At 39.5% G+C, this 17298-nt stretch overlaps 2 protein-coding genes across 8 annotated transcripts; one reads left to right on the top strand and one right to left on the bottom strand.

Moving 5' to 3' along the window:
- Positions 1-323: 323 nt before the first annotated feature.
- slc37a4b (solute carrier family 37 member 4b) lies at positions 324-7208 on the bottom strand. Of its 2 annotated transcripts, none has more exons than XM_026943763.3 (10): positions 7072-7208; positions 5462-5852; positions 4906-5138; positions 3957-4209; positions 2651-2806; positions 2336-2421; positions 2131-2244; positions 1777-1842; positions 1201-1339; positions 324-806 (listed from the first exon to the last, which is right to left on the bottom strand). In XM_026943763.3, the coding sequence occupies exons 2-10, from the start codon at positions 5607-5609 to the stop codon at positions 640-642; spliced, it is 1362 nt and encodes a 453-aa protein (XP_026799564.2). In that variant the 5' UTR covers positions 5610-5852; positions 7072-7208; the 3' UTR covers positions 324-639. The 2 variants fall into 2 exon arrangements, with proteins under 2 accessions (XP_026799564.2, XP_053097056.1); XM_053241081.1 differs by lacking the exon at positions 7072-7208 and adding an exon at positions 5948-6156.
- Positions 4127-16463, top strand: b3gat1b (beta-1,3-glucuronyltransferase 1 (glucuronosyltransferase P) b). Of its 6 annotated transcripts, none has more exons than XM_034312660.2 (8): positions 4127-4257; positions 8224-8328; positions 10113-10313; positions 10769-10832; positions 12093-12272; positions 12918-13432; positions 14367-14663; positions 15475-16463. In XM_034312660.2, exons 5-8 carry the CDS (start codon positions 12161-12163, stop codon positions 15559-15561), a joined length of 1011 nt encoding a protein of 336 aa, XP_034168551.1. In that variant the 5' UTR covers positions 4127-4257; positions 8224-8328; positions 10113-10313; positions 10769-10832; positions 12093-12160; the 3' UTR covers positions 15562-16463. The 6 variants fall into 6 exon arrangements, 5 of the variants coding, with proteins under 5 accessions (XP_034168551.1, XP_034168550.1, XP_034168552.1 ...); XM_034312659.2 differs by having other exon boundaries at positions 4130-4257; positions 8157-8328; XR_004579822.2 differs by lacking the exon at positions 4127-4257 and having other exon boundaries at positions 7294-8328; positions 15475-15829; positions 15956-16463.
- The last annotated feature ends 835 nt before the right edge of the window (positions 16464-17298 follow it).

Raw genomic sequence — 17298 nt, 5'->3', positions numbered from 1 at the left:
TATATAGAGAGAGAGAGAGAGAGAGAGAGAGATAGATAGATAGATGGATAGATGGATAGATAATATCAACCATGTAAGGTCAGTCATTTGCATGCTTTCCCGATTTATAGTAAGACTCCTAATGGAAGAAACTCTTAACACCTATAAAGCAGGAGAGATTCAGTGAGACCTGCTCAGGGAACATGGGGCAAAATGCACGTGAGCTTTTATTTTTATCTCGTCGATTAATGGCGAAAAGAGTTTTTTAGCTCGCTCGTGGTTTTGGACATGCTCACTGTCTTTCACACACACGCGTACACACACACACTCAGTACACAGTGTAGTAAAGTCATGTAATTCAGTGTATGGTTATTTATTCAGCACAACCTCTTATCCAAAGTGAAGCAAAATCCAATCCACAGAGTACAAAGCTGAGCCACTCAGGATTATGCATTTCAAATGTGTCTCTGTGGCCGTGAACCCAGAACGTTCCAGTTGCTAGTGTAGAACTACCTCACTCAGGTGCACTTATAACTAACACTACACCTATATTAAATGAAGAGTGTTTTTCTGAGCAGAGATGACACTCTGATGCTGATATAGCTCAGTAATTTCACACTGGCAGGGTTTGAGTAGTGCGCTGTGTTCGGTGTGTGTTGGTCAGTCTTTCTTTTCGTCCACTCGTCCCATTTTCGTGCGCATGTTGCGCAGCATGAAGAACCAAACGGTGGTGAGGGCGCAGGTCACCTCCGCTACCCAGAAGGCTGTGTCCCAGCTGTAGCGCTTGGCAATAGTGCTGAATGGCAGGCCGGCAAGAAATGCACCGACTGATACACACACACACACACACACAAACAGCAAAAGCATTTATGGAACACTTCAGAGCAAGTATACTAGTCAGACAAAACTAAAGAGATATTCAAATTACAAAGATGACATTCAGGTCATTTTTGATGTAGACGTGATGTTTTTCATGCAGATTTGTAAGATGAAATAAAAAGTGATAAAATTGGCCACTGTTTGTAAATTTGACACTAAATGGTCATGTTAGTGGTAGTCTTACCTCCACTCCTACCTGCACACACACCTGACATCCATACTGTTTATTTTGCTATTAACTGATCTGATGTCATGTTGCTGTAATGAGTATTTTAAATGTAAATCTTAAGACTATATTTCTAAAATATCTAAAGAAGTAGGTCATTTGGGCATAAGACGTACCGTTTGCCATAAGCGCTACGATGGCATGTGATGTCCCGCAGAAGTTTGAGGGAGCGCTCTCACTAGCGATCACCCCAAACAGTGCGATCGGGCCGTATGACGAGAATCCAAAAGCAGCACCGAGAGTTAATATCCAGAGCTAGGTGGAAGGAAAGACAGGAATTTACTCTTATTTAAAATAACAGCTCTTTAAAAAGAGGTGTGGCTTCTATGGCTGTCAGTTCTCCTGTGTGTCAGTCCATATGAAGGAGGCGTGGTTTCTGTGTGTCAGTCCCAGTGAAGGAGGCGTGGCCTCTGTGTGTCAGTCCCAGTGAAGGAGGCGTGGTTTCTGCATGTCAGTCCCGATGAAGGAAGCGTGGTTTCCGTGTGTCAGTCCCAGTGAAGGAGGCGTGGTTTCCGTGTGTCAGTCCCAGTGAAGGAGGCGTGGTTTCCGTGTGTCAGTCCCAGTCGAGGAGGCGTGGTTTCTGTGTGTCAGTCCCAGTGAAGGAGGCGTGGTTTCCGTGTCAGTCCTAGTGAAGAATATGAAAGACATATAGGCTAAATAAATATGATTAAATATGATTAAGGCATCTGTACCTCCTTCTCAGACAACCCGGTGAGGACTGAGACTGGATGGAGAATAATAACCCAGAGTGGAGCTTCCTAAAGTAACCGATCAGGAAATATGTGATTAATTAACAAACATCACACAGAGATACACATAAGTCATAAACATACACAAGTGCTACATCTATACTAGTTGAATATTTATTACCATTTGTTTTTGGAAGAAAAGTACAGTTCAAGGTCACAGACAGAGATTAAGAGAATGCTTCATTCATACTAGTAATGACATATGCAAATGAGAAACAAGAAGCTTTTCAAGTCACTTTAAATGTTCTGAAAGGTATTCAATACAAAATGAAATAACATGCAATACAGACTGCATACTTCAGACACATCTGGACTGATGGTGACTCGGAAGAGATACATGGACACGGCCATGCCCGCCATCATGGTTAAGAGGAGTGTATGCCGAGGGTTGCCATGTGTACCCAGTCCTTGCTGTTTAAACCACAACGACAGGTTTTGATTAATTTGTGCTGTTAAGCCATTACCGATAGGCCTCCAGTACAAAGAAAATTTACACACACACCCGGGCAACGGCTCTGTCAGAGATGAACCCTGCTGCGATGCTGCCAGCGAAACCGCCAACCTCCAGGGCACTCATGTAGGAACTGCCTATGAAATAGAAGCAATGGCATGACTATATATCTGATTATAGCTAATCAATTTCCACAGTTTAAGGTCCATCTGTTTATAATGAAAATTAAAAGTTAACTTATGATTGAAGTTAAATTGTACAATATTATCCAATTATGTTGGATTATGTCTGTAAAATAATTTAAAGCTGACTGTAGAAATTTCTTTTTCAGGGCTAAAAGTTTGGTCTAAGGTGCTGCAGTCATACCCATCATGACCGACTGGCCTTTCTCCTGCATGAGAAACAGCTGCCCCCAGTCGGTGCATGCGATCTTCACCCCGAACACCACCAGGTAACCGAAGGACAAAACCCACAGGTATGGAGAGAACAGGAACTCTTTCAAAGTGCTCTCATCATTCGGGGCTTCAGAGAGAGGAAAGACCGAGAGAGGGTTAAGACAAGAAGCAAACGTTTATGCTGTTTTATACAGATGCTACAATCATTGAAAACATACGTACATGCAGTACAGGCTCAACAGTCTTAGGCCAATGATTTTTATAAAGGCTATGAATGTTTATTTCAGAACTGCAAGAACTGCAATTAAGATCTATACTATTTACTTAATGCTTGCTTTTTCGAGTGAATTAGATTGAACTAATAAAGAATTTTACCCCTTTGTGAGCGTTTCTCACTTCACGGTAACACTGTACGGTAACGAGGATTTTTGAAAGCAATACATTTTAGTCTATTGTTTATTGCGTTTATGTTGTGTTGTGGCAAAGTTGAAAAGGTTGCAGTACAGGAAGTATTATGAATCAATGAGTCTATATTTCAGATAAATCAGAGTATCAGAACACTGCCACTATGGCTATAACTTTCTAGGATTAAAACAGTCGAAAAGTCATTTTTATCTGCCATTTTTCAAGGACTTTTTTCCATTTTTTTTCAAGGATTTTAAATTTTTTTCTGAATGATGGACAGAACAGCAAATATGCATTTTCTTTGCCATCTGATAAATGAATAAAAAGCATCTGTTCTGCTACGCAAATGCTTCAAGCACTGCAACCTGTTTCAGAAAGTAAGGTATGTACTACTAAAAGGTTTATTTTTGATTTTTTCAAATAATTCTGGTTACTTAAATTATCATATTATTATACTATATACTTGCCAACCTTGAAAAAAGAGAAATTTTAGACTTCATTTCGATGGCTTTTTTTATATAATAAAACATTTTTTAAGTAATAAAAAAATAAATACGTAAACACAACTTACTAAAATAATATAAAATAATAAAATAATAATAAAAATTATTATTTTAAAAATAAAAACTCTGTTCTGAACTGCAGTTCAGTGAGTTTTTAAAAATAATAAAAATAATAAAATAAAAAAGTGACTTAATAAAAAAATAATTAATTTATTACATGGATATAGTTGTATAGTAAAGTAGTCTTGCTCACAGAATGAAATGATTATTTATAAATAGCTGGATGGCATCATGCAGGAGGTTGGGAAAAGGAAAGGTAATGTGTGAGAATGTTGGCTGTAGAGGAGAACATTACTATCAAGCCCTTACTTCCTTTTTTGCCTTTGCCCTTCTTGGTGCCAGGCTGGATGCTGGCCAAGCCGACGTCTTTGGGCTCGTTCTTCACCAGCAGCAGGCAGATGAAAGCGAAGGCCATGCAGATCACACCGGAGATGCAGATGATGCTCCTCCAGCTGTAGAACAGAGCCAGCAGCGTGGTGATGATGGGACCCAAACTCCCAGCCAGGTTCATGCTGCAGCACAGAACGGCCCACCACGTGCCAAACTGAGACGGCTCGAACCACTGCGGGGGGGTACGGGGGAGAATTTTACAGTCACCATTAATACTGGTGTAAGTATTTTGAACATTTTTATGTACATTTATTTCTTGCTGTAGTGAAATCCAGACAAGGTTACTACTAAAGCACTAAGAAACCAAAACCTCTGTGGAGATCTTGATATGGGTGCCCACATTTCTGTGTGTATGTATGTATGTGTGTGTGTGTGTGTGTGTGTGTGTGTGTGTGTGTGTGTGAATACCATTCTTTGTAACATAAGACATTCTGAAAGCCTATTTATACTCAACCCTTGCATACATAAGACACATTCCCTTTACCTATACCCATATATACACATGCCCTTTGCATAAGTATTTGTCCCCTTGAACTTATACATATATATATATCATGAATCTACACAAAATAGCCCATAATACTGAAGGGGGGATCTATATAATCTATATGCAAAATTCTTTACAATTAAAAAAAATGTAAAAGTTCTGACTGCATACATATGTGACACCTGATCTGCACATGTTCTAAACTACAACTAAAGCTGTAGTGCTGTGGACTCTGAATAACAGGTGCACGCTGACCTACTGTAATGGCAAATGTCCAAGGATAAGGTCTAATTATGGTTAAATGTCTCGAAACATGAGCTGTGATATAACACCTTGGCCAAGGTCTGGCAGTTCAGCACGTGCACTTAGTAAGCCCCTCACCTTGCGCAGCACTTTGCCGCATGGTGGCCAGCCAAATCCCTGGCCAAGGCCATTCAAAAACCAGAGCAAGGTGAATGCCGTGAGGGTGGAGGACTGAGAGAAGAGCACGTTGATGGCCCCGACGATGAGGAGGCCGGAGGAGAAGAGCCAGCGGGCACTGATCTGATCCGACAGCACTCCGCTGATGAACTTACTGATGGCATATGCCAGAGTCTGACTGCTCGTGATCAGACCTGAGAAAGAGGAATGGGATGATTCAATAAGGATTGAAGATCACACGAACAACAACAACAACCAGTCAAAAGCACACTTTCTGCAAAACTCTATATCTTATAAACATGCAGTGAGATAAAGAGTAGACGAGTGTCTACTCTTCAGTAAACTTCATGCCATCTTTAAGTAAACAAATGTGCTGTCAAAAAGCAGTGATATCAGTACGTATTTACAAAATTCAATTCACAGAGGAACTAAATGATCATCCGCACATCTTACGACAAATCAGTTTACAAACTTTGGGAGGATTCTACAGCTATAAACTACAGCAATCAAGACTCACCAAGTTCCTCCTTATCTAGCTCGATCTCCTCCATAACCGACGGCATCAAAAAGGAGAACGTCTTCCGGTTGAAGTAGTACAGCAAGTACCCCAAAAACATTGATACGAAAATGACTGCGCGGTAATAGCCGTAATCGGTAGCCCCCATGATTCCGACCACTGAGATGAGGAATGTTTTGAGAGAAAAAAAATGCTGCAGAACCTTCAGAGACGTTAAGAAGAGAAGAAGTGCTTTCAGTGAGTACGTCTGCCAAGAGTCATCTCAGCTCCACACAGAGAAGTGGGACAGATTCTATCCAAATGCTGAGGTAGACCTGGAGTTTGGAGAAGAATCAGAGTTTCCTTCAGCTTCTTGTGGTCTTCACAGATGGCTCATCTCTCTCCAAAGCACCTGGAAGAAGCAGGATGTCCACAAAGAAATAAAAGTTATCAAAGCATCAAGTAAACCAGTTCTGCATCATTCTTTGCAGATGTTGAAAAACACACCTAAATCTCAGTCATGCGAGGTCTTGGTTGAGCTGTCCTGAGTTAAACGATAATCATATTATTTCAAACTGTCCTTGCAGCCACAGAAAAAACGAGGTAGATACTCCTGGTTCTCAGACATGGCACCATCTGCACATGCATAACTCTCGTCAACGGTTCGAGTTCGAGCTCGCTTTTCAACTCTTGAAGTGAATCAAACTCTGCTTCTTGATTCATTTGAATCACCTCTCAAAGCAGGCCTCAAGAAATATGTTCAAAATGACAAATTAGTTATACAAAACTCTGCCCTAAAGTGTTCAATCAATTTAAAATAAGAGACCACAGATAAATACATGATACATATTGTGTCCAAAAGTTAAATTAATTTAATCAACTATTTTTAAGGTCATTAAGTTAAAATAAATCAGAATAACACCATGACTGTCAGTTTGTTTATACAACTCTCTTATTGGCAGTTATATTTCTTGCCAATGAGAAAGCAAGCCTAAGGCAAAAACATTTAAAATATGATAATGAATATAATTAAAAGCTAACATGTTTAAACTGCTCTGAGAATCCAGTGAATGAGAAGAAAATGGGAAATGTCTATTAAATTATTCAAATAATTAATAATAATTAAAAAAGTTAAAATGTATATATATATATATATATATATATATATATATATATATATATATATATATATATATATATATATAAAATGAAAAAACAAAAAGTAGCATAATTGCCAAAGTTGAGATTGCGAATCGAATCCCCAATCGGTTCGCGCAAATGAGTCGTTCAAAAGAGTCGATTCATTTATCGGTCAGGCAGTCAGCGGCATTAACGTTATTCTTCATGTTATCAGGGACGACTTCATTCTCATTCTCGGAATTATGTACGAGCAAAATCAATGATAACACCACAGAAAACTGCAGGTTAAATATTAGAGTTTTATATTTATACATAAGAATCGGAATTGATTCAGTGAATCATTAGAGGACATGCAAACCGCAACGGATGTACACACACACCATTTTCATACACACAGGTTTATGTTTCATAAACAGGGTTTATGTTTTAAACCCTGTTTAAATTAAGTTCTAATTTCCTTAAAAAAAAAAAAAAGGTGAAATAAAATGTACCTCCATCTGCTCGGGATTGACGGCTCAAAACCGCTTGCTCTCGGAGGAACTCCCGCCCTAAATCCCTGAGCTGGACTCTGATTGGCTGCCGAGCTGTCAATCATCGCTCTGCGGCAAGGTGCATCACGCGCGCATGCAGCATGCTATTGTTTTCTTCACGAAGGCAAAAACGACGAAAGTGAGAGTGATTATTGTGCTGTGAAGCAGCTTGGGAAGATTGAACTGTGATTGCATTCCAATTGCACATCACACACATGTAAATATTCATGGTACTGCAGGGTTAAACTTAAAATAGAGCTCTGCATGCATTTCCAGTTGGCTGGGTTTATTTTAGACCTGTTCCACTTCTCTACAGGGAACTTGGCATTAAAGGGGAAGTCCAAGGCAACAGTGCCTTGGAGCCAAGGCTCAGATTGCAGAATTCCGTCATGCAGAAAGGTTGTAGTGAGGGAAAGGTGAAGACAGAATAAATCATTACAGATCATAACTACTCTACAGATTACACACACCATCCTGCCTGTGAATGGGACTGCAGGACCAGCCATTTAAACATAATAACACACCTAATAACACAAATAATAACACACTTGTGATTGCGATTGTGATTGAGTCACTTGAATTTTATAAAATTATCATTAAAAAAAGAATCATTTTGTACACCGCAATCAGACCGCAAAATAGTTTTTCTATTTGTCTACAAAGTGAAAAATAATCATTAGATCAGTGTATATGTGGACAGGGATGATACACACCTCCATAGGTCTCAAGTCTGCATCCATGTCACACACATACACAGACTTCGGCATTTCTAATGTTATCCCCTTTTTTCTTGTGACACACTCACCATGGCATGGTGCATCAGTGCAGCTGAGGCACAAGTCTATGGGAAAGTGTGTGTATACTGATTGAGTGTGTGTTTGCTTGTAGGTGGGAGTCTGTATGAGAGAAAGGCAATGTGATGTGCTTTTAGGTGAGAGAGAGCGAGAGAGAGAGAGAGAGAGAGAGAGAGAGAGAGAGGCAGTGTGTATGCTCACTGAGTGTGTGTGCTGATTGTAAAGCAGATTTACAAGATGGCTGTGTGTCAGTGTGTTCTGCAGGCCTGCACTCTGTTCCATGTGTCTGAGGGTGGAACGTTAATCAGTGTGCCTTCAGTTTAAAGGACGCAGTCAACTGGCCTGGTTTTGCATCTTAAAGCAGCCGAATGGGGACGAGCAGAAAGTCAGAACTGGGCTAAATCACCTCAGAGGAGCCTCACAGGTAAATAATGCTATTTTCAATACAGTCTTATTGCTGTGATGGCTTTTAAACATGCACTCTGACTAATCTGACTCTCTGCATGCACATTTCCTAGCTGGTTAAATATTTTATTTTTGTAAACATTAAATGCATTTTGGGAAAACAGTACAATTTAGAGTAAGCTTCATTCATAAATATGAACATGCAAATCGATTTGTGGACTTAGAAAATGGATTTGGATGGTCAATTAGTGCCTGAGGATCTTTGAGCTGAATTGGGACACGACCACGTGGGTGTAAACATGCCAGAAATCTTTATATCAGCCCACCACTGAGCTCTCACATCAGTCACGGTTACATAAGCAGAGAGACAGAGAGAGAGAGAGAGAGACAGAGAGAGAGAGAGGAGCAGTGACAGAGACAGAGGTAGAGAGAGAGTGAGAGAGAAGGAGACAGACGGAGAGAGGGAGAGAGAGAGAGAGAGAAGAGACAGGGGGAGAGAGAGAGAGCGAGAAAGAGAAGGAGACAGATGGAGAGAGAAAGAGAGAGAGAGAGAGAGAGAGAGAGAGTTGTCTGTCACCTAGCTGTCTGCTTCCACATTTGGTCCCTCAGTTGCCATAGCAACAGCCATTAGTCATCATTTTATTCCGAAAACATAGTTCGAGTTTGAGCTGTTTTTAGAATAGGATTAAATCCCCCTTTTTCCTACAAAGGTTTTACTTCCTCTCAGCTCGCTCATGAAAGAAGATGTAATAAAAGTTTAGTGTAGTACGCAAAGTTAAGTAAAGAGGAGCAGGACGTTGAGATGAACTCGGCAAGAAGATTCGGTGCAAAGATGGCGGTACTGATTTGAGGGATCTGGATTTGGGGTTAGCTTGTGAAAAACCTTTAATCCTGTAGAAACTAATTTTCTAGCTTTGAGCTCATTTGAAGCTTATCTTTGTTGCTGTGCTGCAATGCTTGCCAGATGAGAAGGATGGAGATTAATTCCAGGTCTTCATAGCACATGGCTCCTTTCTCAGAAACATCTTGCTCTTTAAACCCAAACACATAGGCCTGTAGTAGAGATACTAACGCTTCTGGTTTGAAATTCTCTGTATAAAGTTTGCTGTGTGCTTCTCTTCTGTCTTGAAGTTATATATTCATTATATATTACAGATCGAACCTTACATTGTGACTTGGTTGAAAGGTCGCTGAGTATGTGTACACGCACAGGAGATGGTATTTGGACTTAGTAGCAGTCGTACAAGACCACTCTGACTTAATATTATTTATTTGATTAAAAGGTCCATTAATTAAAAAGTGTTTTACAAGGCAAGCACCTCTCTGCTCTGTGTTAATAAATAATATATAAATATTCTATATCTAAAATAGCTGGGATTACAGTACATGTTCATTTGTGTTGAAATTAGCTTATTTCAGAGTAGTCTTTTTGTTTTGGAAGTGGTGTAGATGTTGTTACTGGGACACTTTGTATATGACCTTCATTTACAGTGAGCACTCTGTGTGTAACTGTGTGTGTGTGTGTGTGTGTGTGTGTGTGTGTTTGGGACCTCCTACATCTTCATTGCTAAAATGAAAAGAGAAAGCTCCCAAGTGCAGTTTGTATACTGATGTAGTCCTTCACATCTTCTCCACTGAAGCCTTCATGAATATTCATGTTACAGCGCTTATCCAGAAGCCCCCGCTCTCTCCCCATCACGTGATGCGAAAGACAAAAACGCACTCTCATATTTTCAAACACTTGACTGTGGAGATTTCAAGCCTGTTAGGCTGTATTTTCTTCTCTTTGTTCCACTTTGCCAGTCTCCATCAGCGTCCACAATTGGTGCCTTTGTTGCTTGGATGAGAGGGGACATTCTTCCAGAGGGATGATTTTTCTCGTCTCCGCAGGCCCTGGCACTGCACATGTCTGCCCCCGCACCGGCCTCAGTGCCAGGCTGGAGTCCCTCTCAAGCTGACAGACGCATACAAGCACTGGAAAGAGACAGGACGTGCGCATGGTCTGTGAGTATGACTGATTTTTTTAAATTTAGACATTATTTAGATAGATACAGGTACAGAAGTCATTATCAGAAATGATTTTCATTCATTCATGTGTTCATCTTAAGTAAATGGTCAGGGTTGCAGTGGATCTGGAGCCTATCTTAGGCAGGAACAGACACTGGGTGCAATGCCTGTCCATCACAGGGTACCACACACGCACACACACACACACACACACACACACACATTCATACCTGGGGCAATTAAGAGTCGCAATTCCACCCACTGGGATGTTTTTTGGGAAGTAGGAGGAAACTGGAAAACCCAGAGGAACCCCAAATAGGCATGGTGAGAACATGAAAAACTTTGTACAGACTGGAGTGTGAGCTCAGGATTGACCCCGGAGCTGTGAGTTGGCAATGCTACTTCCTATACTGTTATACTGCCCTGTTACTCCTTTGTGTTGTGTGTTACAGATCCTTGACACAATGGAAATGCTCAACTGCTTACAGCATGTTCAGCATGTCCTCCTGAACACATGTGAGTTGTTCCTTTTGTCGTTTTATCATTCAGTAGGTCTCACTTAAATGGACACTGGACTGCTCTGTAAATTCAGTCTTGAACTTGAATAACACTTTAAATGTGTCTCAAGTCTGTTTTCTCTTTCAATAATTCCTTTGACAGATGGGTTATGTACAGAATAGAGTAGAATATTTAACAGGGGGCCAAGCACATAAATTTTTCCACTAAAATGGAATAGCTCGAGAACCATTGGTCCTAAAGACAAAATGATTTTTTCTGCTGATTCCTTGGCTTAGTGAGAGCAAATTGGACTATTTTTTTAAATTACAATTTTGACTATTTAGCTCTGCCCACTTCAATTTTGAGCTAAATGGTCCAAATTGCCAATTATTCCATTGTAGTTGACAAAAATAAGTGTTTGGCCCTTTAATAATACTCTAACCTATGTTGCACATGAACAGTTGGTCCTAGAGATAAAATTCATTTTTATTTTGACTACTTTGCTTACTGAGAACAAATTTATTCTCACTCAGCAAAGGAACTAGAGGAAAAAAATGATTTTTTTAATCTCTAGCTATTCCATTTTAGCAGAGAAAATTTGCTATTTGCACCATTTTGCACCATGTGGCACCGCTCATCAAACCGCACCGCACTTCAACTTCAACAAAGCTAATTTTCATGCTAATATGTGAAACTTAATTTTGTAAACTAGTCCTTGGATTTTTGGCCTGTCTTTACAAAACTGGTGTCCAGGTACTCAGCAGAGTCAATGCCTCATTAATTACCAAAATGTTGAGATTTTTAAACGAAATGGTTGCCACAGGCGGAGCTTAATTTACTTAAACAGCTGTAACTTATGATTGCTTGAATAGATTCTTATGAAACTTGGTCATGATTCTGAGGATGTCTGCAAAACTTGGGGTGTTGACATCCACTGGGAGTGAAGTTAATTTCAAAGAAGTGTTTCTCAGGAACCATAAGTCTGATCGAGCTGAAACTTGGTGTACTACGTCATTGTGTTAGTCTGTGAGTGGATTTTTGATGATGACTGAGCTACTTAAAAACATGGTCACCACTGAGCTACTGTTATAAAACCAGAATCAGTATGTTAATTTCTTATGTAGCACTAACAAGAACTGGCCGCTGGGCGGACCTCAAAGGCTCCTTGGACCCCACAGATTGCGTCTTGCAGTTATACTGTATTTATAACGTATTATTGCATGCAGTACACACTGAAATTACTAAAGGTTTTGTCTCTCCCTCTCTCTGTCCACCTAGAATGACCATATGATGACCGTATGTCCCTCATCATTAGCTGATGGCATGACATAGAGCAGGACTTGGACATGCCGAGGAGACGAGACGTCCTTGCGCTAGTGCTGATTGTGCTGCCATGGACTTTACTCATCAGCATGTGGCATCAGGGTCCTGTCACGCCGCAGCCCGTCACACACAAGAGTAAATAGAGACTTAAACATTTCTCTCCAGATTGCTTTGATATTTTACTTTTGCCTTCAGTGACCTTCCGTACCATGATTTTAATATACTATCTGTAATTGCCAAATCTTGTACGATAGTTCATGATATTATTAAAACCTGAGTTTTTGCTTGACCACAGTATGCTGAGTAAGCATCAGAGACACACTAGTTTATTCCGATATTTCTCTTTTTCTGAATATTCCTCTGAACATTCATCTCCATTTCACGCTTTTCTGGTTTTTTGTTAACATGACAAGCTGTATGAGCTTCAAGAGAAAGGGAAAAAAACAACATGCTGGTGAGGGAATGACTGTTTATAGCTGCTATAATGTAATGTTTCACAACAATAAATGGATAAAAACTACTGCACCATTGATTAATAAGTTAAACGTTGTAATCAGTGGCAAATAGCTGTGGTATAAGAGAAATAAAACATTCTGGGATGTGCTGTTATTGGAATATAACAGTAGTAACATTAACATTAACCCATTGTTGATTATTTTCCAGTAACAGCACACCCTCTAGTGTTTTATTACTTACTTGTTAAATATCCTGGTATATCATGTAACTAATAATCAGCACACCCATGATGGCTGATTTTCTACTTTTTTCTCACTTTGGTAGCTTTAATTATTACTCCTCTCATAGATGGTAGGAATGAGGTCATCAATGTACGAAGAAATCACCTCAAAGAAAAATGTGTCACAGACACCAGCGTCCTCCGTGAACGTGTGTATGGGCGTCCTCCACCGTGGTCCGACCTGCTGCCCACTATCCACGTCATCACACCCACCTACACCCGAGCCGTGCAGAAAGCCGAGCTCACGCGCCTCACCAACACACTCCTGCACGTCCCTAACCTGCACTGGATCGTGGTGGAAGATTCTCCACGCAGGACGCCACTCGTCTCCAGACTGCTGAGGAGCTCCAGCCTCAATCACACGCACCTGAATGTGGAGACGCCGCGCACTCACCGGATGCGCAGGGAGGCGAGGGGCAGCCGTGTACCACGTGGAACAGTGCAGAGGAACCTCGGGCTGCGCTGGCTCCGAGAAAATCTTGGCAATCGAGCCCGGCATCAGGGGGTTGTGTATTTTGCTGACGATGACAACACGTACAGCCTGGAGCTGTTTGAGGAGGTGAGAAGAACAGAGATTTGTTCTCGTCCTAAGCTTGAAGAGATAGCACGATGAATATCCTTTATTTTTCAGAGTTGCTGAAACACAGATATCTAAAATTTAAATTGAAATCAAACAATGGGACGGAGGCATCAGCAATATATGTAGCTAGTAAAAAAAAACCTCTAGAATTATTGGCACCCTTCATGAAAATGAGTAAAAAATGAACCACCTGACCCTCAGCACTGTGGAGACATAAGGCCTAATTTCCTGCAAATTTCCATTCATTCCAGATGTTAAATGTTGTATTCGCTGTTTGTTGATTTATTTTATATCCATTACCTTTTTTTTTTAACCTATTATTGGCAACCATTTATACCTAAGTGCTTTGGCCTTTCCCATGATAATGAATGACAAAGCCATTTTACAGGTGTGCAAACTCATATTTACACCCCAGGGGTGAGAGCAAATTTTTTTTAAGGATGACAATTTGTTTAAAATCTTTAGGGGTGTCAGTAAATTTGGCACATGTTTTTGGGATTTAAAAAATAACTTATGAGATTAGAGAGTAATAACTAAGGTAAATTTTTTTCCTGATTATATTGCTTATTTTATCTAAAACATAATTTTATATGAAGAGTGCCAATAATTCTGGAAGGTTGTGCTGTGAACAACAAGGGGTCTCGGGCCACATCAGTACTAAAGAGCAGCAAAAAAGAACCTTACCCCTTTTAAGTCCACTTACACTGTGAACACTAAAAGCACTGAGATCACTTGCAGCTGGTTCCCTTTCTGATTCACTTTAACTGAACTAAGTTTGGATCATTTAAATTGTACTACATGTGAAAACACCCTTAGAGCTGCATCAGCGATCCTGCTAATTACTATTCAGTGGAAAATAAATTAGCATGTAGCCCCCTGATTATCTGTGTCTTTTTTCTTCACCATACTTTAGATGCGTTCGACCCAGAAGGTCTCCGTCTGGCCCGTCGCCTTCGTAGGCGGCCTACGTTACGAGTCGCCTAAAATTAACACCCTGGGGAAAGTGTACGGCTGGAGCACCGTGTTCGACCCCCGTCGGCCGTTTGCGATCGACATGGCAGGGTTCGCCGTCAACCTCCAGCTCATCCTCAGTAAACCTCAGGCCTATTTTAAGCTGAACGGAGTTAAAGGAGGATACCAGGAGAGCAGTTTGCTGGGGGAGCTGGTCACTCTCAGCGAGCTGGAGCCCAAGGCTGATAACTGTACAAAGGTGAACTCATTAGCATCATTAATGTTTTTATTGATTATGTGAAATGCTTCTATAATTCTGAGATGATAGTTACTACTTCCGCTACTCCTACTACACCACAAACACGTACTGTAATTTTTGCAAAATGAAAGTTGTAAAAAGTGTCACTGGTTGTTAGGCATGTGGTTTTTCTGCATGATTTGAATACTTTGAACTTTTTCAAGTTGAATTATTTTGTCTGTGGTTTGAAGGTTGGAGATTTTGCATATGTTAGAATAAATAATATCAGCATTCTGCAATAGCCAAAAAGTTAGATGGACTTTTTTTTTAATTATTAAACAGTGAATATTTGCTGCTGGTATTTTTAATTCTGGCTTTTCTGCAAGAAAAAAAGGTTTAGTGACGACAAGGACATATATGTACATATATATATACATATATATATATATATATATATATATATATATATATATATATATATATATACACTACTACTACTACTGCTTCTATAAGTACTATTATTAGTACTACTGCTAATAATAATAATAATAATAATAATAATAATAATAATACAGAAACCTATTATTAGGGGGTCAAGTTGGTGACACTATCTACCTCTGCCCTCTGATGACCCCCCAAAATGTCTTTCATGTAAATACCTGAATAGAAAGATGTCTTCTAATACAGCTGGCCCTCGAGTGTTACTGCGTCAGTGTTATCTTGTCTGTGAGATGTGAAAACCTGCTTTCAGTGCGTTCAGTTTTTCACACACTTTTCGAAAGCAAGTTAGACCCAACTGCTTACGTAAAAATGTTTTAATGTGATTTTGCAGGTGCTGGTGTGGCACACTCGGACTGAAAGACCTGTGCTAGTGAACGAGGGGAAAAAGGGCTTCACTGATTTCAACGTGGAGATATGAATAATATGAGGTATTTAAATATTGATCCCTTACCTGTATCCTCAAAGCATCACAGCACATAATGTGGGACGTTGCAATAATGTTTTAAGATAAAAGTTGCACTGCACTGACTGGACATCGTACAAAGCCACGGAATAAACAGCTCACAAGCACTACTGAACTTCCACTAAGCTTTACAAGCATTTTCCAGCCGCTGTTTGGTATCTGGACGGATCTCTGTTTTCTCGTACTGAGGATCAGCGGCAGAAGAAAAAGGCCGTTGTTCGGTGTGAGTCAGCTCTGAGCAATAGTTTCATTATCACAGCGATTGTGAACGTCATCTTTATCCGAGACACACTGCGCCATTCAGGTCTAAATGACAAATACTTTTGTTTGGTGTTTTTTTTTTTTTCAGAATGTCCACTGAGCAATGTCGACTGAGCTATTTCGATCTTGGGATAAAATCTCGACACAGAACAGAAGCCCATGGATAAAAAGTCAGTGTAAAAAAAAATGTTTGGAGTCACTTACAGGTGACTTAAAAAGCCTGTGCACACACAGAATCCTTCACACAGGTTACACACACTGCATGTATTACCACTTACACCTGAATGCAAAAGTTTGCACACCCCTAGGACAAAATGAACCATTTTTGAACAAGAAGACATTTACTTTGTTTAGTTTCATCAGTATTACTTCATTATCACACGTAATGAAAATTGTACAGTAAGATATAGATTTAGTGCAGACCTAGGGACAGAGAGCGTCATGGCGAAACCTTCAGAAATATTTATATGTTGATTTTGTCGTATGATTTATGCTTTGTATGTGCGTTGTGTTCTTGCAGATTCAGTCCACATTTTATTTTTAACAAATTGAATTTATTAAATGTTTTTAAAATGAAATAAATAATGTAATAATGACTGATGTAAATTCTTGTCTAAAAATGACAATTATTACACAATGTCAATTTGTTAACCGAAGGGTTTTCTATTTGTTAACAATTAATTTATATTATTACAAATAGTGTAATATCAAAGGATAAGCAAATTAAACTTTTTTTTTTCCTTTTTGTGGAATTGAGGGAAAAAAATTAGATCTCAGATTTGACATTTTCTCAAATTATTATTATTTAAAAAGAAAAAAATAACTTTTTTGTACTTTTTAAAAAGCGCAACCCTCTACTCTTCATTGTTGCCATATGGCAATATAGTATATGCCTGGATTTAAAAAAAAAAAACCAGCAACAACATTAAAATATAGTTGGATGGAGACATGTGACATTTAAATCTCCCCTTATTCTTTTTATTCTCACGCTAACAAAGTCTTTTTGATGAATGACGAAAGCTGTATTTTCCTGTGTATTCGTTTTTGTCGCAAAGGTTTTCATGTGTAACATCTGAATTTTTTTTTACAGAAGATTTTACGGAAGACATTTTGAAAAGCTACAGGTTTGCAGGAGTCCCCTAACTTTTTGACATGGCGGCGTTTCATTATTTCATTTCTTGATGGCATGAATAAAGGACTGATATGCGCCTTGACCCTAACGGCACACTGTAATAACAATAACTGTGTGACAACTTCCTCCATCACTGCTTGTTTAAAAGCCATGTCTTAATTCTGCGATTTCGATTCCTCATGCCTTGCTGCTTTTTCTGATGTTTTAGTGTCTTTATTTTGGAAATGTTTCTATATATTGGCTTAGTTCATTTTAGATAAGACAGATAAGAGAATCCAGGCAATAAAAATCAACGCTAC

Source organism: Pangasianodon hypophthalmus, chromosome 17 (genome assembly GCF_027358585.1).
Source record: "Pangasianodon hypophthalmus isolate fPanHyp1 chromosome 17, fPanHyp1.pri, whole genome shotgun sequence".
NCBI lineage: Eukaryota > Metazoa > Chordata > Actinopteri > Siluriformes > Pangasiidae > Pangasianodon > Pangasianodon hypophthalmus.
Note: the sequence above shows the minus strand (reverse complement) of the source record. Positions and strands in the feature narration are given on the sequence as shown.

Coding starts and splice junctions, on each gene's coding strand:
- slc37a4b (XM_026943763.3), bottom strand. CDS start 5,609: ATGGGGGCTACCGATTACGGCTATTACCGCGCAGTCATTTTCGTATCA. Junction 1,340..1,776: donor CCGGGTTGTCTGAGAAGGAG/GTACAGATGCCT, acceptor CCTTCCACCTAG/CTCTGGATATTAACTCTCGG. Junction 807..1,200: donor CGTAGCGCTTATGGCAAACG/GTACGTCTTATG, acceptor TGTGTGTATCAG/TCGGTGCATTTCTTGCCGGC.
- b3gat1b (XM_034312660.2), top strand. CDS start 12,161: ATGCCGAGGAGACGAGACGTCCTTGCGCTAGTGCTGATTGTGCTGCCA. Junction 13,433..14,366: donor GCCTGGAGCTGTTTGAGGAG/GTGAGAAGAACA, acceptor ACCATACTTTAG/ATGCGTTCGACCCAGAAGGT. Junction 14,664..15,474: donor AGGCTGATAACTGTACAAAG/GTGAACTCATTA, acceptor GTGATTTTGCAG/GTGCTGGTGTGGCACACTCG.